Source organism: Pleurodeles waltl, chromosome 4_1, assembly GCF_031143425.1.
Source record: "Pleurodeles waltl isolate 20211129_DDA chromosome 4_1, aPleWal1.hap1.20221129, whole genome shotgun sequence".
Taxonomy (NCBI): domain Eukaryota; kingdom Metazoa; phylum Chordata; class Amphibia; order Caudata; family Salamandridae; genus Pleurodeles; species Pleurodeles waltl.
Window position 1 is genome coordinate 352,770,283 of NC_090442.1, and position 26,354 is coordinate 352,796,636.

A 26,354-nucleotide genomic window follows, 5' to 3' on the forward strand; every position below is an offset into this window, starting at 1 on the left:
GAGACAGGCCGGTAGGGCTGGGGCCAAAGCAGTTGTCGTCTCCATCTTCACTGCAGGGCTTCAGGTCAGCAGTCATCCTTCTTGTTAAGGTTGCAGGAATGTAGTTTCCTAGGTTCTAGGGGCCCCTAAATACTGAATTTAGGGGTGTGTTTAGGTCTGGGAGGGCAGTAGCCAATGGCTACTGTCCTTGAGGGTGGCTACACCCTCTTTGTACCTCCTCCCTGTGGGGAGGGGGGCACATCCCTAATCCTATTGGGGGAATCCTCCATCAACAAGGTGGAGGATTTCTAAAAGTAAGAGTCACCTCAGCTCAGGACACCTTAGGGGCTGTCCTGACTGGTGGATGACTCCTCCTTGTTTACCTCATTATCTCCTCTAGCCTTGCCGCCAAAAGTGGGGGCAGTGGCCGGAGGGGCGGGCATCTCCACTACCTGGGATGCCCTGTGGCGCTGTAACAAAGGGGGTGAGCCTTTGATGCTCACTGCCAGGTGTTACAGTTCCTGCAGGGGGAGGTGAGAAGCACCTCCACCCAGTACAGGCTTTGTTCCTGGCCAGAGTGACAAAGGCACTCTCCCCATGTGGCCAGCAACATCTCTGGTGTGCGGCAGGCTGGCAAAAACTAGTCAGCCTACACTGGAAGTCGGGTATGTTTTCAGGGGGCAGCTCTAAGACGCCCTCTGAGTGTATTTTACAATAAAGTGCACACTGGCATCAGTGTGCATTTAATGTGCTCAGAAGTTTGATACCAAACTTCCCAGTTTTCAGTGTAGCCATTATGGAACTGTGGAGTTCGTGTTTGACAAACTCCCAGACCATATACTCTTATGGCTACCCTGCACTTACAATGTCTAAGGTTTTGCTTAGACACTGTAGGGGCACAGTGCTCATGCACATATGCCCTCACCTGTGGTATAGTGCACCCTGCCTTAGGGCTATAAGGCCTGCTAGAGGGGTGACTTACCTATGCTACAGGCAGTGTGAGGTTGGCATGGCACTCTGAGGGGAGTGCCATGTCGACTTAGTCATTTTCTCCCCACCAGCACACACAATCTGGCAAGCAGTGTGTATATGCTGAGTGAGGGGTCCCTAGGGTGGCATAAGACATGCTGCAGCCCTTAGAGACCTTCCCTGGCAACAGGGCCCTTGGTACCAGGGTTACCAGTTACAAGGGACTTACCTGGGTACCAGGGTTGTGCCAATTGTGGAGACAAAGGTACAGTTTAGGGAAAGAACACTGGTGCTGAGGCCTGGTTAGCAGGGTCCCAGCACACTTTCAAGTCATAACTTAGCATCAGCAAAGGCAAAAAGTTAGGGGGTAACCATGCCAAGGAGGCATTTCCTTACAGTACACAAACACTCTTCTGAGTCCCAATTAATTTAATCATAAAACATCAGTACTTCTGTATCATGTTCTGTGATGCAAGTGGATAGACATTGATATACAGTCACAGAAGGAGATATTGACATTTTCTTGCTCTGTGACTACTGTCTCCCTATTCATTTGGCTTCTGCATTGCATGCACCTGTGAGCTACACACATGAAAGCAACACCCAGTTAAGGAATGCTGGGAGGGCGCTAGTAAAAGTGGGTAAACAGGATGGAAGTCTTGACATCTTGAAAGTGACAGTCTGCTTCTTTGCACGTACCACCACTTGGATCACTTGCCTTGTAGGAAGTACAGCTCAGTGTACATGGTGCAAGCATCTCTGCAAGGCATATTCCTACCTCCGGCATGCTTTTGAAAGACCAATCCTAAAATTAAGCATGTGCTCCTCTTGGCACTGTGTCCACCCTACACATAAACCATAGTCTCCTACAGTAAGAAATTGAGTTACTGGTTGGGGAGGGGATGAAACCTTTCTCAAGCAGCTACCACAATTCTTCTCAGGGTGAAGTCACAAGCAATCCCGAATTGAACCTGTACGCAACCCTTGGATAGCTTAGCACTGAGTGGTCAGACTTAACTCACAGGCAATGTGTAAAGTATGTGTGCAACACTGCTTACAGTAACACAGTGAAAACCTCTACAAAAGGATCCCAAAACAGGTTTAGACAACTCACTTTTAGTAAATAATACAAGACTGAAGGGACAACAACATAATCTGAAGTACCACAGATATTCAAATGTAAAGGTTTTTAGTAAAAACAGCTCCAAAAAGCACAAAGCTCTAACTGTGGATATCTGGTTGCACTAGATTGGGACAGATTTACAAGTTCAGGCCAACCGCAATGGAGTGCAACCCAGTTTGGCCCACTGAACAGCATACCTTAAATCCTGTTTTAGTCCTGTGAAGTCCAGCGCTGAAAATGCGCTATACAGTTGGTGCATTGGTTCGGTTCCGTGGAGCAGTGAGGCTGTGATGCCGTGTCCAGCATCGTTGTCAAGGCTGCTGCGGATGAGGGATGCATGCACCAGCTCCGATGGTGCGTTGTGCAGTGGTAGTTCCGTTAGATCCACAGAGGCTGGTAGAGCACCTTAGAACCACTTCTATGGGTCCAAGAATAGGGGTGCGACTTGGAAGGGTAGACTCACAGATGTCAGAGTCTAGGTGCAGTTACAGGGTTGTTGGAAGCCTATTTCATCCCTGACACTTGAGATCAGTAGGCCAGCCAACTAGCCGTTGGAGTCACTCTGGGGTTCTGGGTTCAATAAATGTAGGTTCACTCCTTCTCACTGAGGCACAGGAGCAGCAGGACAGCAGTCCTTCAGATCTACAGTCCACCAAAGTGGAAGTCCTTTCAGCAACACAGCAGTTCTGCTTCTGTATCTACATGTCCAGCAGTTTACTGACGTGTTGGTGTCAGAGTTCCAGTATTTATACTCAGTTGTACTTTTGAAGTGGGGGAGAAATTTCATGAGGTTTCCCTTTGAAGTCACCAGGCATTCTGACTTCCGTGTCCTGGCACCAGACTAGCTAAAGAGGCATTCAGCCCTTTGTGTGGAGTCAGGATGCAGTCTATTCAAGGGCAAGTAGGGCTGTGCCCCTCTCTCCTTTCCTGCCAGTGATGGCCCATCCAGGCACACCTACGCTTTCTATTGTGTGTGGCTGTCTATAAGGAATACTCAAAGCCCAGTTGTCAGCTATACTCAGTCATGTGACCCAGAAACAGGTGACGGACACTAATTGGCTAAGGCAGCAAAATGACAACTTCCCAAATGTGGTATTTTCAAAATAGTAATTTAAAATATGACTTCACCATAAGTTAAGCTTTTTCATTACAATTCCAAAGACACCAAAGAGGAGCTGATTACCTGTTCCCACTTGGAAATTTCAGCTTATTAAATGTAAAAGGTAAAGTCAAAGGTATCGTATAGAAGAGGTAGGTCTTGCAGTACTGAAAAAGAAATACACTGCACTGTGTCGAGGGCCTACGCTTGAGATGACTTATATGTATTTAAAATTAAGTTTTGGGCCTGGCAAAAGGTTTATTTTGCAAGGGTAAACTGGCAGTTTAAAAACCACTCCCTCAGGCTGCAATAGCAGGACGAAGACATGTTTAAAGGGCTACTTAAGTGGGCGTCACAAGAAGTGCTGCATGCCTACATGTAGCATTTCATTTAGAGGACCTCTGTTGATGTAGTAGCACTTTAGTAGGGACTTATGAGTAACTTAAATATCGCATTTGGGGATAGGCCAATGTTACAATGTTTTAAGGAGTGAGCACATACACTTTAGCACTGATGAGCAGTTCTAAAATGGAAAGAGAACTAGGGCCAGCCAAAAGGTGCTGCTGGCCATTCTACATTGAAAGTTTGACTGGGGAATTTGCAGTGCTGGCCTGCTTTTCAACATTGCTTTGTCCCCATAAAAAGGTACAAGTTTTCATTTGTGGTGGAACAACATATTCTATGTAACATAGCACACTGAACCTGTCAGTACAGCATGTGCCCATCCTGCCACAGAGTACTATAATATACAATTTCAATAATACAGCTCCTGATGTTCTACTTTCAAAAAAATCTTAATTTTACTATTGGCAGAGGTTTCACATGACAAGTATTTCAAAGCATTTTGACATATGTGTTTTGGTGTGGTTTGATTTACCGAGTTGGTAGGTCCAGTTTTAACCGGACCTTAGCATGTGGTGAGGGAATGACACTTGGAAGACTAAATTATGTAGTGTGCCTTGATTCCAGCATAGGACATTTTGTAGATCTCTAACTGCAGCAGATCTGATACCGCACTTTGAAACTGAGCTGTTGGAATTGGACTGTCCCCTGCATGGCATGCAGTCACCTTCCCCTAACCTGTATGCCCAATGATGACTATCTGGTATGCTGTTTTTTTATTTGTGGTCCTAGCCTCATAATATAATGTGTGCACAGAATCCTGGGCCTGTCCCTTGACAAGAGTGAGTTCCTGGACCTGTACTATGATAAGAGGCACACCAAGCATGCCCCATTATGCTGACTGAGGACTACCAATGCTATGATAGAATAACCATTAGAATGATGATAACAACGTACCTCATTCTGTGAATCCATAGTCCAGACTAAACCTTTTTATCTCTTTCACTAGAGTGGAAATATACTGGCCCAATAGTGTAAAGTTGTACTCCTATATGTTAAACCAGATATTAGCGCTAATGTACCAATTGTACATTGTTTGCGTTTGTGACCAGTTTTTTAAACACATTGGCCCTCATTCTGACCTTGGCGGTCGGCGGAGAGGCGGCGGTCGGACCGCGAACAGACCGGCGGTCCAAAAAATGGCATTCTGACCGCAGCGGTCACCACCGCGATCGACCGCCACTTCCCCACTCCGACCGCCACGGCGGTCATGACCGACGGGCTGGAGTTTGCGCACTCCGGCCCGGCGGTCGCCCCAAGACCGCCACCCGTATCATGACCCTGCTTACTGCCGCGGTTTCTGGCGGTCGGGAACCGCCATGCGAACCATGGCGGTAGGCACTATCGGGGCCCGGGAATTCCTTCCCTGGCACTGATAGGGGTCCCCCCCACCCCCCACTGCCCCCCCGAGTCCTCCCCCCACCCCCTCCACCCCCCTGCCACCCCCCAGAGGTGGTACGAACCCCCTCCCCACCCCCACCCCGAAATGCACATACACGCACCCCGACATGCACGCACCCCAACATGCACATCTGCACACCCCCATGCACGCACACATCACACAACACCCCCCCACCCCCTCCCCTCACGGACGATCAACTTACCTTGTGCGTTGGTCCTCCGGGAGGCGACGGGAGCCATAGGGACGTGACCGCCGACAGCACACCGCCAACAGAAGAGCGCCACACAGAAATGTGGGTCGTAATTCTGGGGGCGGTGTTCTGCTGGCGTGGCGGTGGAGGTTGACCAGTCTCCACTTTCCCGCCGACCGCCAGTCTGGCTGCCGGCGGTTTCCCGGCGGAACGCTCCCAGCGGTCGGAATGCGCACAGCGGCATACCGCCGCGGTCGGCGGTCTTCACCGCGGCGGTAACTCGGCGGTCTTGCGAAAAGACCGCCGAGGTCAGAATGAGGGCCATTGTGTGTATGAGTGAACCAGAGTAATGTCAGCCTGTGGGTTCGATGTCAAAGCCAGTGGTCTGTTCGTACAGAGAAGATGATGATGGAGGGTGTTTTCTCAGACAATGGAAGTATATTGCTGACATTACTGAAACTGGAGGGAGGAGACCTTGATACTGAATTGGAGACAGAGGATACAAATCAATTAGGCTTTTTGTTGCAAAGTGCTGCAAATTAGCATGTCTGGGTAACATTTACACTATGCTGGAGTAATCTCAGGAAATTTGATTTATGCTTGTTGTGCAAAATTCCCAAAATTATGCCGTTACATAACTTCACATAATTATACACCAGTCATGGCAAAAATTGCACTGCAAAATACTCTATTTACAGTAAAACTTTCTCACAAACGCACAGGCACAACAGAACACTAACAGCCTTTGTTTGCAGTTTTCCCTCCGACCTCCCAGCTGACCACTCCCTCCTCCTCTTTTGGGTGGCCTCTGCGCAGTGAGGGGTGACTGCCCTGACTTGCTGGCCAACGTTCGTTGCTCCCTCCTGCGTGGCCACTGCTGCTGCTGCTGTTGGGTTCTGACAGAGCCTGCCTGCTCTGTGTTCGAGGCCTGCCTCCACCTGCAGGCACCCGTGTGCACCTCATCCCTGGTGGCCTAGCGGCCATCTGTGTCTGTCTGTTTTTCTGTCTTTCTTCCTGTTTTTTTTACTAATTTTCTGTTTCTGCACTTTTCACCCATTTTCATGCCCTTTACTGCTCCTGCACTTCCCTTCCTGCTGCTGCAGCCCCCGCAGCCCAGCCCACACCCTCGAATAGCTTTCCCACCCTCCCACCTCCCAGCTGACCAATACCTCCCTCCCCTTCTTACGGGTGACCGATGCACCGCTGCGTCGCTAGCATGCTGATGGCACACCAAAGGCAAGCCAGCCTGTGCCCATTCCGCACCTGTAATGCCCCTAGCACCACGAACCCTGGCTATCGCACCATCCACCAGTATGGCACTGAAACCCTCCACGCACTGAACCAGGGACGTTCAACCGCTTGCCACCTCATTTCCCCCAGAGGCACCCACAGACCTTTTTCCTGCCACAACTGCCACCGTACCTTCTCCACACTCCAAACACCAGACTCCCTGCACCAGAACCATCAAAAACCCCTCCAGGTCACCTCAAGTGTATCCTCCTCAACATCCGCTTCTTGCATAAGCATGCAGTGGAACTTTGGGACCTGAAAGACTCCACCTGCCCAGACATCGCCTTCCTCACCGTGACATGGACAAACACAGCATCTGAACCAGACATCATCATCCTCAGTGACTCTAAACTGCTCCTCAAAGGACTGACCTTCCAGACCAGGCGGAGGACTAGCCAGTGCCTACAAGATCATCCTCTGCCTATCAATCAACACACAGGAACACTACCCCCTCATGGAACACCTTCACTTCCAAGTCCACGTCACCCCGAACACCACAGTTTACGGCACCTTCATCTACAGACCACCAGGCCCATGCCCAACTTTCAGCGACTCCATTGTCGACTTCATAGCCCCCAACGCACTTGCCTCCACCAACTACATACTCTTCCGAGACCTCAACTTTCACATCAATGACCACGGTGACCACAACACCTCATTACTACTCGAGAACCTTGACACAATCGGCCTCAAACAATTGGTCACCTCACCAACGCACATTTACCAGACACACATAGGACCCCATCTTTTCCACCAGCAGCAACATCAACAACTCAACACCGGTACACTGGACTGACCACCACTGCATCCATTTTTCCATCTCCACAACTACAGCTCACATCCACACTGCCTACCCCCCTCCACAGGAAATGAATCCAGACTACAGAGGCGCATCTCATCAACTCCCTCAGCTACTCTCCACCCCCAACACAACAGATGCCAACACCTTAGCAGGCAAATCACTGGAGGACTTTGCAGCCTCCAATTCCGCCACAATATCCCACCATGGCCTCATCAGATCAACCAGAAAACTGCCCTGCAAGACTGCATCAGTGCCACCACCCACAGTACAAAAGAACTTTTCACCGTCATCAAGGAATTTGCCAAACCACAAGCTGAGACCACTAGCATCCCGCCAACCCAGACCTCTGCAACAGACTAGCCAACTTCTTCCATTGGAAAATCAAGGATATCTTTGACAGCTTTTGACCCCAAAACTCTCCGAACTCACCAACAATGCCCCAACCCAGACCCACTGATCCCCCACTGTTCCTGCACACCTGGACCCCCCTCACGATGGACAAGACTCTCTCAATCATAAGCAGCATCCACTCTGGAGCCCCCATTGACCCCTGCCCTCACTCCATCTTCAACAAGGTGAGTGCCTCAATCGCACCAGAGCTGCGCAAACCCATCAACTGCTCCCTAGAGTAAGCCACTTTCCCTGAGGACTGGAAGCGTGCTGAAATCCACCCACTCTTGAAGAAACTCACAGAAGACCTCACCGATCTCAAGATTTACCACCCCATCTCGCTGCTGCCTTTCCCAGCCACAGTCGCCAAACAACAACATTCTGGACAGCTCCCAATCAGGATTCAGAACTAAACACAGCACAGAGACTGCCCTGTTCTCTGCCACAGATGAGATCTGCTCTCTCATTGACTGCAGCCAAACAGCAGCCCTCATCCTACTAGACCTATCAGCTGCCTTCGATACAGTGTCCCACTGCACCCTTTGCGCCAGACTCCACACAGTAGGCATATGCGACAAGGCCCTTCTGTGGATACATTCCTTCCTGACAGGCAGAACGCAGAGAGTCAAACTCGAGTCACACCTGTCAGAACCTACCGAGATCAGCTGTGGAGTACCCCAAGGCTCCTTGTTGAGTCCCACACTGATCAACATCTACATGGCCCCGCTTACCCCGATTGTCAGAAACTATGGACTGAACATCTTCTCCTATGCTGATGACACACAGCTGATCACCTCCCTGACTGAAAACCCCAAAACGGCCAATAAGAACTTCCATGACAGGATTAAAGCTGTTGTTGCCTGGATGAAGAAGAGGTGCCTTAAGCTAAACTCCAACAAGACTGAGGTCCTCATCCTTGGACCCTCCTCCTCAACCTCAGCCTGGGTCGACTCCTAGTATCCCTCAATACTTTGCAGCCCCCCACCCCTACAGACCATGTATGCATCCTCAGCATCATCATCAAATCAGCGCTGACCATGATAATGAAGGTCAACTCCGTCCCCTCCACCTGTTTCCACACTTGCAGACTCCTACGAGAGATCTTCAGATGGATCCCATGCGACTGCCGCAGAACCGTGATACACGCCCTGATCACAATAAGACTTGACTACGGCAATGTCCTCTATGCTGGTACCGCCAAGGAAAACCTGAGCAAGCTACAACATATCCAGAACGCCTCTGCCAGACTCATCCTGAACTTAGTCCACTGAGAACACATCACAGGACACCTGAGAGATCTCCACTGGCTCCCCTTCAAGAAGGGGAACAACTTCAAGCTCAACTTCAAGCTCCTCGTACATGCTTACAGGACCCTCTACAACTTTGGACCCAGATACCTTAACCATCGCATCACTTTTTACTCCCCTGCCAGACCTCTCTGCTCTTCCCAGCCGTTGCTCGCCACCGTACCCCACAGGAACTCTTGGGCTGGTGGGATATCGTTCTCCTATCTGGCAGCTAAATTTTGGAACACCTTACCTCTCCACCTCAGGCAGTCTCCATCACTACCTCAATTCAGGATGGACCTCAAGACCTAGATCTTGGACTGAGCCCTGAGGACAGACCCCACAGTACCTTGAGACCCTATGGGTGGGTAGTGCGCTCTAAAAATATTGATTGATTGATTTGTTTAAATTTGCTGAGTCTTCACTCAAAAAGATAGGGCAAAACAATGGATTTACGCTTCACATAATTGTTGTTTGCTAAAATTGTACGTAATTGCACTAATGCAGGTTCCACAAATTTCACACCCTCTCACAAGCTAACTTTCCTGTAGCACTACCATTTTTAGACAGTGGGGGTGAAGGGTGAGACTGCAGTATATATTGTTCAACAGAACAAGGATCTCTTATGGTGAGGCCAGCTTTGTGGCTCTTCCCTGATCACTGCCCAGTTGGGCTCAGTTAATCTATTGCTAGTCAAGTGAAGAATGTTCACATCTCTTTTTTTCCTCTATTGTGAGTTCTCTAGAATGGAAAATACCCTGCTGAGAGTATCATCTCTCTACACATAGGCTGTGTCTGCAAAACAGCCTTAGATCACACATGAAAGAAGACCATTCTAAACCGGTTCTGAAAGTGTTTTGACAGTTTAAAAATGGAAACAAGTGACCCACTTGTTGTCCCAGTTCAAAGGTCCCTTTTCACCAATTAAGAGAGTACTCAGCAGTGTTACGCTGTGCTTCCAGACCTGGTGTCTGCCTGACATCCAGCCAACAGTGGAGACCTGAAATCTTGCCTTGATGGAAGGAGCTGTTCCTCTGATTTAACTTACACAGAAGACAGCCTACCTGCTGAGAGAGGGAAGGACCCTACCAACTTTGCAGGAAGTGTGAGTTTTTGAAATGGCCCTCTCTGATGGGTCACCCCCAAACATTTTGCCTTTTCCCTCTACTTTTTTCTGAATTCATTTTTGTTGGCCTTGGGACTAAGTGGTAAAGTGCTTGTGCTTTCTCCCTACAAGATGGTTTAATTGGTATATACCTAACTGGCATATTTATTTAGTATACGTATAAATCCCTAGTAGAGTGCATTATATGTGTGCAGGACATGTAAATTAAATGCTACTAGTAAGCCTGCAGCACTTCTCTGCCACCCACTCAGGTAACCCTTGAACATATCTCAGGCAATTCATTTCAGAGCCTCTATGGACAGTTACACTGCTATGTCGACTTGGCATTCAAAGCCTTTTTCCAAGCCTTAAACCCACCTTTCATTACAAATGTTGCTTAATGCTTCTAAGCACTACAACTAAGTTTAATGAAAATTAATATTTTGACGTCTGCTTACTGGATTTTGTAGTTTCGGTTTTGTTTTGTTCTTAGAAATATAATCTATTTTTCTAACCTGGTGTGAAGTCTTTTTGTAGTGTTTGCACTGTGTTACTGTTTGAATTCTTGCACAAATACTTTACACATTGCCTCCTAAGTTGAGGCGTGCCTGCTCCATGCCAAGCTACCAGAGGATGAGCACGGGTTAAATTATGGTGTGTATCTGACTTACCCTGACTAGGGTTGTAGTTCCTGCTTGGACAGTATGCATACCTCTGCCAACGAGAAACCCGATATCTAACAGCGACTGTCCAGCATATGCCAAAAGCAGCTGGATTCCTGGTGATCTGTGAATCCACTAGAAAATGAAGTGTGGAGACACGAGTCAGACTGTGACGTGATGGTGACTGTATCAGAAGTAGACCTTGCTTCTGGACTTAAGAGCTGCATTGAGGGAGCCTGCTTTGTTCGATGTCATGAAGCTGCCTTATGCCACTGTGTCGTCTGACTCCTGTGGCCCAATTTCTGTTCTTCACTCGATGCCCAAAAATCAGGTATCTTGTCAGCTGAAGGTCTGCATCCTCATCAAAATCCATGTAAGGATTCCAGTCTACAGTATGTGCTGCTATTGGCCGCTGCCTGATTGCGGGTAGTACAACGAGCCGGGGCATCACCTCTCAGAAGGTGGAGCGAGGAAGGTGTGTACTTATGTCCCCCGGGGGCCACCCACGAGGGACCAGAAGAACTGCACCCTGGAGAAAACTGTGAAAATCCAGGGACTGCTAAATTTATTGATTGCTACAAACTTATCAGGAGGGGTAAGCTACACGATCTCAACCCCACTGCTGAGTCCCAGTAGCCCCTGCTTGACCCTGGCTCTTCCAAATAGGTTCTGACATGAGCCTGAGCAAAATGTGCTGGTAGCTCCACTTGCCAGGACAGTGTTATCATTAGGACTGATGTAGAAGTTTGCTCTATTATCATGTCATACACAAATAAGTTTTCTGTATGTGTACCTTTGAAACAATATGCTCTTTTCTGTTGAAGGCACTATATAATTTTGCCTGTGATCGCAGGATGGAGCACCGTGTTTTGCGAAAACAGATGCTCCATGATGTGTAGTAAAGACCAAAAGAGCTTTGTGCTTTTATTCCTTCCGTTTTATTGCAAAATACAAATAATAAAATAGCATTGGTAACTTGGTAAAATCACAAAGAAAAAAGTAAGCATAACAAAAGAAAATGTATCGAAATATAGGAACCCTTCTTCCACAGTTGCAAAAATAGGTCTCTAAAGCTAGGGCATACTCACATTCAGCAATTAAATGGGAGCCTCTATGAATAATGTTTCAGCAGTCAGAACATGACCAAATATGCATTCGTTTACTGCCAAAATATCCCTCATTTTTATTTTGAATTAAGGCTTCTTACTAGTCAATACTGTATACTAGTGTCGTAACATGTCGCTAAAAATAGTTCTACCCACAGAAAAGAAAGGAGAGATACTAGCTATAACAAAGCTATAGATCGCTCTATTCTGCCAACTGCCACACACACAAGCAATAGAGAAGCATCTCTATCTAGCACTAACTCTATTTGTCTGCCTGAGCATAAGCACAAGGTTGATTAAGGCAAAGGAGTCTTGGCACATTTGTTCAGTTTTAAACAATTTGTCAATAAAGAATACTCAAATTTCTGAGTATGTACCTGCAACGTGTATTAAGTAGCACGTCCTCGCTTGCTTCTAAAATAGGATAATTCATTTCAAACGCTCCAATTAAACTGACTGCGAGGCACGATGCATGGTCTACAGAGTGTTATAAAGCGGCTGTTTCGAGTTAGCCATCATTAATTCTTCACAGATATTAGAGATTTTACAATCTTATTGTATTGAATATCCTTCACTACTTCTTCTGCCAATTATCCCCTAATCCCCTCATTAAGCAAGGCTTGTTTTGGCATTGCACGGTAAAAAAAAAAAAACTGTATTTTTGTAGAAATGAATGAATGCATTAAGAGCTAACACTCTCCTTTCATGCGTTAAGACACAATCTCATTTGGAAATATTTAGAAGAATGTCTTTCATGGAGATTGTTTTGAAGATGGAGTATCTAAAGGTGAAGGGAAGGAAATAACCAACTGTGCACATGCTGCGAGAATTCCATAGGCATTCAAAGGCACCTGTCAGCAATCATGAGAGAAAATGATTAATCAAAATAAACATATGAGAAAGCATCAGAAGAACCTACACTCTCTTATTAAATATACTAATATCGGTACAGCGGTTTGTACTGCACTAAATTTGAATTTCCGACATTTTGTAACTTCTTACTGCACAGAAATGACACTATGGTGATTATGCGCAATATAAATGTAATTGTATACCTTCCTGCTAGCTTTTGATACAGGAGTGTTTTCCCTTAAACTGAGTTATTTTCATTAGCACGCCCTCTTATGAAATAGCCAAACAAGTAGATTTTTCCAGTGCTTCTTTGTAATGGTTTTGTTAACTGAATCTGATTTTATTAAAAACGCGTCTGCAACTTGTTCTCTTTGATGATTTGGAACCATCACAACTCAATTACAAATGTATTTGACACTGTTCGGTTTTATCTTCTTCAGTATCTCATCTTTCCTTTTTCAAATGTTCTCTTTCTTTCAATCACTTAGGCCCTCATTCCGACCGCCAGGGCCGGGGACGACGGAAGCACCGCCAACAGGCTGGCGGTGCTTCCTTGCCCATTCTGACTGCGGCGGTAAAGCCGCGGTCAGAAAGCCGGGTCCGGCGGTTTCCCGCCGGATTTCCCCCGGCTGGGCGAATCCGCCATGGCGGCGCTGCAAGCAGCGCTGCCATGGGGATTCTGACCCCCTTCCCGCCAGCCTGTTTCTGGCGGTTTTTACCGCCAGGAACAGGATGGCGGGAACGGGTGTCTAGGGGCCCCCTAACAGGGCCCCAGCCTGCTTTTCACTGTCTGCTATGCAGACAGTGAAAAGCGCGACGGGTGCAACTGCACCCGTCGCACACCTGCAACACCGCCGGCTCCATTCGGAGCCGGCTTCTGTGTTGCAGGCCCCTTTCCCGCTGGGCCGGCGGGCGCTACCTTAGGTAGCGCCCGCCGGCCCAGCGGGAAAGTTGGAATGGCCCCAGCGGTCTTTTGACCGCGGGGCGGCCGAATGGCGGTTCCCTCCAGGCGGGCAGCAACCGCCGCCCGCCGGGGTCAGAGTGATCCCCTAAGTCTTCATTCACTTTATCACTCAATTCCACATCTCTCTTCATTCTCTTATTCATGTCTCTAGCTCTCTACTTCACTAGAATCATTTTTATTGCTTTGTATATCGTTAACATAAATAAAAAGCAAGCTACTACTATTTAAACAGGAACTTTTTGTCACACACTGACCTGGTTCCAACTGCACAAACAACACTTGATCCAATGCTGGACCCCCACTTCCTCTCAGGAAGATGCAGGATCCAGGGACAGTACACCTAGATCCGTCGGTTTCTGGGAGAAGGGGAGAAGGGACAACATGAGAAAGGAAACTTGCAGTGCAGGATCTGCTCAATGCTAGTACTACATCGCATACAGAATGTGTAATTTCTGAGACCTTTTTGGACTGGGAAGGTGGCCATTTATGGGACTAACACCTCATGTTTCATGAATACACAATTCTCTCGGAACAACAAGAAGAGGCAATTACTATTGATGCATAAGCAAGCCACTAAAAGCATCATCAATGCATTACTCCAGCAACCAACGCTTACAGATTTCTTCGAATCGAAATCACAGCATAGAACAGAAGAGCCAAGTTCTTGGATACAAAAAACGTGAAAATACTTGATGAAGAACTTGAAATACAAATTGGAGCACCTGACACTCCTGGGGCCATTCGGAACATAGATTGAAGATATTGGCACTGTCAAAATGCCATTTGGAACATAAGTTGGGGTAGCTGACTAAGTACATGCATTTGGAGTTTCTGACACTCCCAAGTTATGCTAGAAAAAAGGTTACATTTGTTATATAGATTTGGAGTTACTGACACTCCCAGGGTATGCTAGAAACAAGTTTACACTCAGTACATAGGTTTGGTGTTACTGGCATTCCCACAGTTACACCGAGTACATAGATTGAAGTCTGGGACACTCCCAAGATATACTATAAGGATGGTTATACATGGTACATGGGTTGAATACAAGATTAAGGGCCTGATGTAGGTCCTAGCAAAGGGGTTACTCTGTCACAAACATGACCGATATCCAGTCCTCTGTAATACAAGTTCCATAGGCTTTAATGGAATGGAACGTTTGTGATTGAGTAATCCGCCGCCATGATCTAAATCAGGTGCTAAGTCTCCAGTCCAATTGCTAAACAGTTAAAGCGCCAAGATAGTAGACAGGGTAGATAAGCAAGGAATGCTGGAGAAGGAACAGATGAAAACTGTAGTCTTTGGAGATGTTGAAACTTTTGCCTGCCCAACTATTTTAAAGGATTAGTCACACTAACCTGAAGGATAAGTACTTAACCTTGTCTATTACACTTAGTAGAGTTTGAAGACGGCAGGTGGCTTGGTGCAAGAAGCTCAAGAGGAGGTGGTATCGTAACTCATGAAGGGAGACACTGGAAGCATTGGAGAAGCCAGGATCACAGAATCATCAGGAAGACTTGGAAGACTAGAGACTTGGAAGTTGAGTGCAAGGACGAAACCTGCACAGGACTGGAGTGCTGAAGATTGGGTTGGCTCAGGATGTGAGTGCAGGGACGTTGCTTGCACAGGAATGAGACGAAGCCAAGCACCGATGCCGGTTCAGAAGGGGTATTTATCCTGAAACAAAGAGTGTTCCAGAAGAGTATATGTCCCACATGAAAACGTGGAATAGTCCAAGGAACCTGAGGAAGGTCACATGTTACATACAACGAATATGAGGCCTAACTGGTGACAGGTGCAAACGATAGTTGGCAACAATAAAAGATCAGTCAAGAAATAGTTATGCCTACTGGTCTATCAAGAGCTTGTCACATATTACAAGCGCATTGATGTTTGTAGCACCCTAGATATGCAGACAGAAAACTTACCATGGCCTGAAAAATTCAAATCTGAGTGAAGGAAAGAGTATGGAAATCACTCTCTACTTGCCTATCCTTACATGCACTGGAATGTGATTTAGAGTACTAGAGTAGTTAGAATATCAGTCAGAGATTAGCCTCCATGTCAGGCAGTGCATCTTCAGATGCTATATGTGTGATAGCCCCATGTGTCTTACTGTATTAATCCTATATGTAGTGCAACCCCTTTCAGAGCTTTCAACACTGTTGCTGGTTGTTCAGAATGCAAACCAAATCTTTTTGCAAAGAAATTAATTTTGTTTGTTAAGACATGAATTGTTCAGTTCCTTCATCCATACTCGTTTATAGGTTTTAATGTAGATATGAAATGTAAACTCTTGTTTATCCTATGTTCTATAGGCAATGAGTTTTCAACTCAATGTATTTCTAGTATTTCTGCCCACATCAAAACCAGGTGGTTGGGCCATTATCTTGGCGGGAAGCGTACTCTGACCCGGTTGCAATGGAATGTGATTTCCACCAAGATATATCCTGGGCCTTATTTCTTTATGACATTCGGAGGCATCCAAAACACAATAACACATAGAAGATACATAAATGCATCAATGTAATCATCAATGAAACAGCATGGCTTTGATGGACAGCCTATCCAACCGAAGACAAACTATAAACAAAATACATGAAAGCCAATAACTGACCCAAAAGACCATTTTCTGTTTCAACTTATCATTGTACCATTTTGTTATACAACTAATGACATGAGTTCCAACAGACCTAGAAATGACCAATCAAGATGTGCAAGTTTAAAAAAAAATTGTATATATTAGCTATTGTGATAAATGCATTTTACTAACTTTCAAACAATGTTTTTTTTTAAGGGACCGAGCACCTTTCATCTTCACCTCAGAGATGGAGTTCTTTATTACTCAAGGAGGAAATAACAAACACCGCTTCCAAGATTTTGTGGAGCTTTGCTGCCAAGGTTATAACATTGTACGAAAACATAGCCACTTAATATTGAATCTTCTTGAGCTGGTGAGATATTTTCTTTACTTTCTAATACTTCAGTATTTTGGATTAAATGTAACGCATGGCTCCACAAAATAATCTGTAAAATAAGCAGGTTTAACTGTATAGACCACCTCTAATGAAATGTATGTATAGTTTCTGGCTGACTAATTTTATTTTTAATAAACATATTTTTAGGCTTTACATGCACTGCATGTATTTCTCTCTTGCAAAAGATACTGCATACAACAAGGGGCTTGCAACCCGCCCATTGGTTAACAATTATGAGCTTCATTGTCACTCTTACTTGTTGCCTTCTAATTGGCTAACCTGTGCTGACTTCACTTCCTATCCTTACAGCTGGAGCATGGACCAAGCACTGATTCCTTCAGCGTGATTGCTGTCCTTCGCTGATCGAGCTGGGATTGATACTTTTATTTTTTTTCTACCCTGTTGTTCTTGTTGAACCTCTTGCAGTTTGTAGCTATGTTTTGCTATGCCATACACATTTCAAAGAAGCCCAATCACCTTTGAAACAGATGTTTTATGTGACAAAGTATATTATCTGCTTGTATTGTGACAGCTGGAATGTTGTGCTGAGACCTAGCAAGCATTGACAAACCAATAGGTCTTACCCTTGAGATTATAAGTTCAAGCACTTTGCCTTTTGTCTATGTTGTACAGCATGTGCATTACCAACTTTGGCAGCGATTTGTAGCCATTCTGTATATTAGCATGGCTGCTGTGCAGCATGGCTAAAATTAATAAATAAAAAAGTACTATGATAAATTCAATATAAATGGACTTAGGAAATAAAAGCTCATTAGAATTTTTTTTAAAATAAATTTTAGCCACACTGCAAATCATGCAAGCTCCTATACAATATGGCTACAAAACATTGTCAAGGCCAACAGCTCTCATACGAGAGACTTAGGGCCAGATGTGCGTAGCTTTTTTGTGCTTGCAAATGGCCAGATTTGCAGAATTCAGTAACCTATTACCGGGTTGCACAATGGGTTTGCAATTCAGTATTTGGAAGGGGCGCAGAACATTTGCAGGTTACCACCACATTCAAGTTTGTGTAACCCATTCGCAAGTCCTCAAGGGACCCTTTCACTTTGTTAATGTGGGTGCAAATTGTTTTTAAGAGCATGCAGTGATCCTATGGATCTTAAAACATTAAAAGAAAACTTCATTTTTGTTTTTGAAACACACCCCATTTTCCTTTAGGGGAAATGGGCTGCAATAAAAAAAAAAGCTTTATTTAAAAGCAGACACAGACATCCCAACAGGCCACCATCCCTGTGCTTTTAGTGATTCCTAATGGTTCGCAAATTGCAATGTACCTCATGATTATTATTGAAGTAGGTCAATGGTGAGCCACTGGGAATCACAAACAGTGTACATAGCTGTTTGTGAGTTCCTTATAGCGAATCGTAAACACAAACTATTAGGAAATCGCAAACCCAAAGATACGTACATCATGCTTGTTTTGTTTAATTTTAAAAATACAGGACTTCTCGACTACTTCAAATTCTAGTTATTCCTGTTAAATGTATTACTACAATCTAAACGTTGACACAGTCAATTGTGCAATGTTGTAGTGCTCCACAGTGTCAAACAATAAGAGGCCATCAGCCACCACTGACCTCAGTATGTCATGGACAGTACTTTGTCATGTCTGCCGCCATCCCATATGCCACAGATGTCCTTCCTCATGCCTGTAAGTATTGCCTATATGCTAGTGTGAGCATTTTGCCATGGGTGCCCTATCCATAAATACTTGAACCAACTTGAAGTTGGTGGTAAACTGTGAATGGTTTGGGACCACATTCTTGTTGCAAAACGCTCATACATCCCCCTGTGAGCCGCTGTGGACACCCTTAACATGCCCCCTTACTAATACCTGATCGCAACCTTTTTGGGATCTGGTAATAAATTGCCAATCACAAAATAGGCTTTGTACATCCTAAAATGTTTTTTAGCAGTCACAAATGGCCTGTTTTTGTGAATCAGAGCATTTGCCACCGCTAAAAACCTACGTGCATGTGGCCCTTATTTTCATTCACTCTTTTGCACTCATCTTACTTACTCATTCCCACTCATGTGCACTCACTCATTTTGCTCTAACTTACTCATACTTATTTTACTCACGCTCGCATTCACTCTTACTCCCTCATTCTAACACTCTTATCACTCACTCTGACTGACTCGTACTCATTCACATTCACTTAGTCTCAAGCAGCTCAAGCAGCACCTCCTCAGAAAACCCCTGGACCTGGGTAGATTCCATCTGAACAAGAAGGCCACACTTAAAGAAGAACCTGTCTTTGCGAAGCCCAGCCCAACTTCAGCCTCCAGCCTTGCCCCATTGGAGGATTTTGACTTTCCAAAACCTGACTGAATTGTTAGTTTAATTTTGGACTGACGTAGGACAGCAAACCTATCTAACTGATGAAGCACCTTGTTTGTGACAAAATCCATCTTTTTTTGTGGCAAAAGCAACTGGAGCAGTTGCTTCAGCAAGAGCTGAATTTGACATATTCAGCCTTGAGGCACCCTCCCCAGCCATAACTTTGTCCGTTTCCCCTCTAGAAAATTTTGACTTCCATTTCACAGTTTACTTCCAAATGTAAAAAAATAAACTTTGAACAGGGTTACCCTCTTGTTAAATTGGACCATTGGTCCATCATTGTCAGCTTGAAATTGTCTAGGTTATAGCTAGCTATGAACAATTGTTTTCAACGCCACTTTCCTTTTCTATGTGCTTTGGTCATAATACTTTAAAAAATGTAATATCTCCTGTACCTTTATTGAATTCTGAAGATATTGGTGTAGGTTTGCTCATTACATTTTCCTCTAGTTTTCTAAAAGGTAGGGTTTTTATTGTAATATGTTCTTTACTTTAAAATTGCTGATACTGCATGATCTAAACATGCACTTCTCTTGGACTTGCCTGCTGTTTGTGTCAATGTTACCAAGGCTTCAGCAAACATTCTCACAGAACTGTGATAGAAGTAACCATACTTGGTTTAATATGTTGGTAGAGGTCACCTTTTCCCACACCAGTAACCCAAATTCTGGCACATTTAGTGAACATTTAGGAGAAGCCAGGTTTGCATTTCATATGGGTTTGACAACAGGATGCTTGCAGAAACCCTTTGCATCTAGCTGTTAGCAATGAAATGGCATACCCTTAGGTGATTATTCAACTTCAATTTTTTTCATTGTGGTTTGTGTTGCATCAGCCGAAATCCAATAATTACTTGAATACTGCTACCGCATGAAAAGTATTGCTACCACCTATCTAAATTACACAATCGTCTATACCATATCATGGCCAAGATAATGTACCAGCATGCACCAGGGCTGACCTAACAGCTAAACCAGAAAAACATCCAGGTACAACATTTGGGGTTTATAACAAGAGGTAGCCCAAATAAAGCTATATACAGAAGCCACATAGAACAGATTTTTAGTCTACTTACAGTGTTTGGTCTCCTATTTTAGATTCCCAACGCTCTTCTCTATTATTGCCATGACCCTAGTAACCAACTGAAAAGTAGTAGTCCAAACTGGCTTCATTGTTTCAGGAAGAAGAGATGGCCTATTACACTCCAAACGTTAACCAGCCTTCTTTTCCAGCACGATTTCTCCTCCTTCATTTAATTTTCTTTCAGGTCAATTGCTCGGGATACATTTGTGATCGCAGACATATTATATTTATGAGAGTCACAGATGGATGCTGCCACAAAAACTGCAAAGGATAGTTTATCTCTTGTTCACATATATGTTTTTAACATGAGGAAAAACAAAGCACTTTTATGCACCTACAATTTATAAAACAAACCCTTTTATGCACCTACAAATAGAAATTTATGCTATTTCCCACAGTCCATAACATGGCTGAGATTTAGAATATTGGTATAATGATCCACATAATTTGAGGTGGTCTCAATGTAGATGTACATCTCATGTTTAAGGTGTATTTGTATTTCATTTATGGTTCAAAAGTACTCAAAAAGAAGCCCTTGTGTTTGTACTTTCTTAAAGAAAAGTTGGTCTTCACTTGCTAACCCTAAGATATATGAGAAATTATTTTTATTTTTTATTTCCATACTACCCGCATGTTTAGTTGCATGTCAAAAACATGGATATCAAAAGCAGAATTAGGCCCTCATTACAACATTGGCGGTAAAAGACACTTACCGCCGTGCAGAAGACCGTCAACACACCTCCGTGGCCGCAGAATTTCGCCACAGCTATTATGACCCACATTTCGGAATCCGCCAAAAATCAGACACCCACACAAGTCCGCCACACCAAAGGTCAGTGATAAACTGGTGAAAACAAAACCAACACCGTCACACCAACAGAAATACGCCCACACTATCACGACCCACGAATCCACGTGGCGGTCTTTCAACCATGGTATTCCATTGGCGGTACACACCGCCGCGCTCAAAATACACACACTCTTACAAAACACAGCCACATTGGACAATTCAAAATACACACACCTGATACACATACACACACCACTCCCACACATCCAATACAATATAAAACACACACACACATCACCCACAAACCCCTACGACCAAAAGTTCTGAAAGAAGGCCAGAGAGAGACAGCACCAGCAAGAACAACAGCATCCACAGGCACACAACACAACACCTCACTTCACAACACATCACCCACACAACTTCCACGCACCTCACACAACACACCACTACATATCACCACACTTATCACCACACACTCCACCCCACACATCACCTACACCACCCCATTGCACGGCAAAGGCACCCCAGGTTCTCAGACTCCTCCGTCATCACCCCTCACCATTTCACTACGCCCTCCAATATTGAGCATTTAAATAAACACACCTAAAGCACAAAACAATCTGGAGTCTGTCTGTGATTTCGAAATAGTGTATTAGCAATTGCAGTGCTAAAATGTTTTTTAAATAGTAATCTCAACATACCTATGTCACACAGCTCTAGTCCATGAGGAATCTAAGCAGATGTCACACAGTGGGACCCACATCTGTGAAATCGTAAGGGAAAGTGACAACTCAGTGACCATACACTGGGTGAAAACGACAGACAGGAGAGAGGTAGTAGTGTCAAAGTACATTTAGTAGGCAGGTTTGGATTCCTACCTGTGTCTCACTGGATATATTGCAGGATCACTGAGTCCCTGTTGTGCATGTCTTCTTCCTCTGCTTCCTCCTCATCACTGTCCACAGGCTCCACAGCTGCCACAACGCCATCTGGACCATCATCCTGCAGAAAAGGCACCTGTTGTCGCAAAGCCAAGTTGTGAAGCATACAGCAGGCCACGATGATCTGGCACACCTTCTTTGGTGAGTAGAATAGGGATCCACTTGTCATATGGAGGCACCTGAACCTCGCCTTCAGGAGGCCGAAGGTCCGCTCGATCACCCTCCCAGTTCGCCCATGGGCCTCATTGTAGCGTTCCTCTGCCCTGGTCCTGGGATTCCTCACTGGGGTCAGTAGCCATGACAGGTTGGGGTAACCAGAGTCACCTGCAAATGTCGAGGGACAACTGTTAGACACACTATCCTGTAGGGATAACCCACACAACCATTCCCAATTAGTTGCTTTCAGGTGCTCACCTAATAGCCACACACGGTGCCTCTGGAGTTGCCCCATCACATAAGGGATGCTGCTATTCCACAGGATGTAGGCGTCATGCACTGAGCCAGGGAACATGGCATTCACATGGGGGATGTACTGGTCTGCCAAACATACCATCTGTACATTCATAGAATGATAACTCTTCCGGTTTCTGTACACCTGTTCACTCCTGTGGGGGGGGGGTCCAAAGCCACATGAGTCCCATCAATGGCACCTATGATGTTGGGGATATGTCCCTGGGCATAGAAATCAACTTTCACTATAGGCAAATCCTCCACCTGAGGGAAAACGATGTAGCTCCGCATGTGTTTCAGAAGGGCAGACAACACTCTGGACAATACGTTGGAAAACATAGGCTAGGACATCCCTGATGCCATGGCCACAGTTGTTTGAAATGACCCACTTGCAAGGAAATGGAGCACTGACAGCACCTGCACTTGAGGGAGGATTCCTGTGGGATGGCGGATTGCTGACATCAGGTCTGGCTCCAACTGGGTACACAGTTCCTGGATTGTGGCACGGTCAAGCCTGTAGGTTATTATCAAATGTCGCTCCTCCATAGTCGACAGGTCCACCAACGGTCGGTACACCGGAGGATGCCGCCATCTCCTCACATGTCCCAGCGGACGGTGCCTATGAAGGACAAGAGCAAGCACAGAGTCAACCAACTCAGAGGTACGTACCCACAGTTTACTCAGAACACCATCCATACACAAAAGGTGGCCTGTATGTGTGTTGACAAAGCAAAAACAACAAGTGATGGACGGAATGCTGAACATTGTCAAACACTCACCCCCAGTCATAGATCTGGGTTTAATCCATCGTTCTTTTGCTCACCATGCCACCCCAGTTTGGACCCAGCCATATGCAAATCAGTCTTGACCCTGTTCCTCATGGGAACAGTCCAGACCGAACTGCCAAGCCAGGTCCTCACTGGACCGGAAACAAGCATCCTGGGACCGGTTTCGGGGTTTCACCCCTCATCAGCCAGGCTAGCTTGAATCCAGTGGCATGGGAAGCACGGGACCCACGTCTGGGCATACCCTTCCCACTTAGGGCGACAAAGCAAAAACAACAAGTGATGGACGGAATGCTGAACATTGTCAAACACTCACCCCCAGTCATAGATCTGGGTTTAATCCATCGTTCTTTTGCTCACCATGCCACCCCAGTTTGGACCCAGCCATATGCAAATCAGTCTTGACCCTGTTCCTCATGGGAACAGTCCAGACCGAACTGCCAAGCCAGGTCCTCACTGGACCGGAAACAAGCATCCTGGGACCGGTTTCGGGGTTTCACCCCTCATCAGCCAGGCTAGCTTGAATCCAGTGGCATGGGAAGCACGGGACCCACGTCTGGGCATACCCTTCCCACTTAGGGCGACAAAGCAAAAACAACAAGTGATGGACGGAATGCTGAACATTGTCAAACACTCACCCCCAGTCATAGATCTGGGTTTAATCCATCGTTCTTTTGCTCACCATGCCACCCCAGTTTGGACCCAGCCATATGCAAATCAGTCTTGACCCTGTTCCTCATGGGAACAGTCCAGACCGAACTGCCAAGCCAGGTCCTCACTGGACCGGAAACAAGCATCCTGGGACCGGTTTCGGGGTTTCACCCCTCATCAGCCAGGCTAGCTTGAATCCAGTGGCATGGGAAGCACGGGACCCACGTCTGGGCATACCCTTCCCACTTAGGGCGACAAAGCAAAAACAACAAGTGATGGACGGAATGCTGAACATTGTCAAACACTCACCCCCAGTCATAGATCTGGGTTTAATCCATCGTTCTTTTGCTCACCATGCCACCCCAGTTTGGACCCAGCCATATGCAAATCAGTCTTGACCCTGTTCCTCATGGGAACAGTCCAGACCGAACTGCCAAGCCAGGTCCTCACTGGACCGGAAACAAGCATCCTGGGACCGGTTTCGGGGTTTCACCCCTCATCAGCCAGGCTAGCTTGAATCCAGTGGCATGGGAAGCACGGGACCCACGTCTGGGCATACCCTTCCCACTTAGGGCGAAAAAGCAAAAACAACAAGTGATGGACGGAATGCTGAACATTGTCAAACACTCACCCCCAGTCATAGATCTGGGTTTAATCCATCGTTCTTTTGCTCACCATGCCACCCCAGTTTGGACCCAGCCATATGCAAATCAGTCTTGACCCTGTTCCTCATGGGAACAGTCCAGACCGAACTGCCAAGCCAGGTCCTCACTGGACCGGAAACAAGCATCCTGGGACCGGTTTCGGGGTTTCACCCCTCATCAGCCAGGCTAGCTTGAATCCAGTGGCACTGTATGTGTGTTGAGTCTAGGCCTAGGTATGTGTGACGCAGTTGAAAATGAAGCCATGGTGGGGCCCTGAAATGGCGGCTGCCCAACCTCTGAAGTGGGACAATGGGATGTGAGGTAACTGCTCTGGTGTTGTACACCTTCGTGGTAGGCGGTCGAAGACCGCGGCACAATGCTGCATTGATTAACATTGGACCCTATGGATCCCAGGAGCCAATGACGATGTACGCCGGCGGTGACGGTACGCACCGCCGTGGACGTGACCACCATTTTCTATCACTTCAATCACTCGATACCTGATCTTCGACAGGAGAGGACCTACACTGCAAGTGCTGCTGTGACCTCGGTCTGGAAGAGACAATAGCTCATGCGTCTGGGGAAAGGGCCCCTGCCTTCACACCGGAGGAGTTGGAGAAACTCGTGGACGGGGTCCTCCCCCAGTACATGCTACTCTACGGTCCTCCAGACAAACAGGTAAGTACACAGGGAGCATGTTGTATGGGCTATGCCTGTGTGGAGAGGGCTGGATGCAAGAAGGAAGGGGGCAGAGTGCTGCATGCATGAAAGACGGTGAATGCATGTGCCACATGGCAAGGGTAGGGATGGGGGCCAATCACTGTGATGGTGCAGTTGGTAATGACTTCTCTCTTTCCCCTGTACATTTCATGTAGTTCATCTCCCACCAGAAGAAAGCTATTTGGCGTGCCATCGCCAAGGACGTCCAGACCCTTGGGGTCTACCAAAGACGGAGAACCCACTGCCGTAAAAGATGGGAGGACATTCGCCGCTGGAGCAAGAAGACGGCGGAGGCTCAGCTGGGGATGGCCTCCCAACGTGAGAGGGGTGCCCATCGCACCATGACCACCCTGATGTTCAGGATCCTGGCGATGGCCTACCCGGAGTTGGATGGGCGCTTGAGGGCATCACATACACTCTCATTCTGCTGACTTTGTGCACAGTGGAGGTGTCTGGGTGAGGGAGGAGGGCTGTGGGTTTCCCTAGGCCAGGGCGAGTTCCGTAGGCAAGGCCTCTCCGTAAGGCAGGTCATGTGGATCCCACCCCACCTCTGTAGAGTGCCAAGTACAGCTATTCATGCCCTTGTGTCATCTATGTGTGCAGATGTCGTCCATAGCCTTGTAGGCCATTTCCCAGGAATTGAACAGTGGACCCCAAGAGCGCGGCATAGTGCAGGGGCCTTCTGTGTCTGTCGTGTCCGCCAACGGTAGCGGTAATCAATGCACTCAACATGTCTTTCTTCTGTCGTCCCCGTCCCCCCTTTTTGTGGTCTCCCTGTTCTTGTGTGCGTTAGCATCATCAGGTGGAGGAGCAGTGGCACTGGAGCACGAGGGAGCTGCATCCCACATGGACCTGGAGGGCGAGACTATGGACTCGGAATTCGCCAGTGGGACGGAGGGCGAGGGGAGCTCCACGGCGGGGACAGGAGCTGACACCAGTGGCACAGACTCATCCTCTGATGGGAGCTCCCTTGTGGTGGCGGCAATATCTGTGCCCCCTGCATCTACAGGTACAGCCGCCACTCCCCCTACCAGCACCGCCCTCCCAGCAGCCCCTCAGCCTCCGCCCCGTGCCAGGTCACCCAGGAGGGTGGGCACCACCTTCACCCCAGGCACCTCAGGCCCTGCCCCAGTCACCCCTGCTGCTCTCAGTGAGGAGGCCATTGACCTCCTCAGGTCCCTCACTGTTGGGCAGTCTACCATTTTGAATGCCTTCCAGGGTGTAGAAAGGCAGTTGCAACAAACAAATGCATTCCTGGAGGGTATACAATCTGGTCAGGCGGCCCTTCACCGAGCTTTTCAGACTCTGGCCTCAGCACTGATGGCAGCC

At 46.7% G+C, this 26,354-nt stretch overlaps 1 protein-coding gene across 2 annotated transcripts in view; it reads left to right on the top strand.

The window, feature by feature from the left end:
* Positions 1-26,354, top strand: part of PIK3C2G (phosphatidylinositol-4-phosphate 3-kinase catalytic subunit type 2 gamma) — a 2,001,768-nt gene that overhangs the window by 1,659,741 nt on the left and 315,673 nt on the right. For both annotated transcript variants that reach the window (XM_069228485.1, XM_069228486.1), the window contains exon 25: positions 16,419-16,575. In XM_069228485.1, coding sequence (XP_069084586.1) covers positions 16,419-16,575 — 157 coding nt within the window. The remainder of the gene's footprint in view (positions 1-16,418; positions 16,576-26,354) is intronic.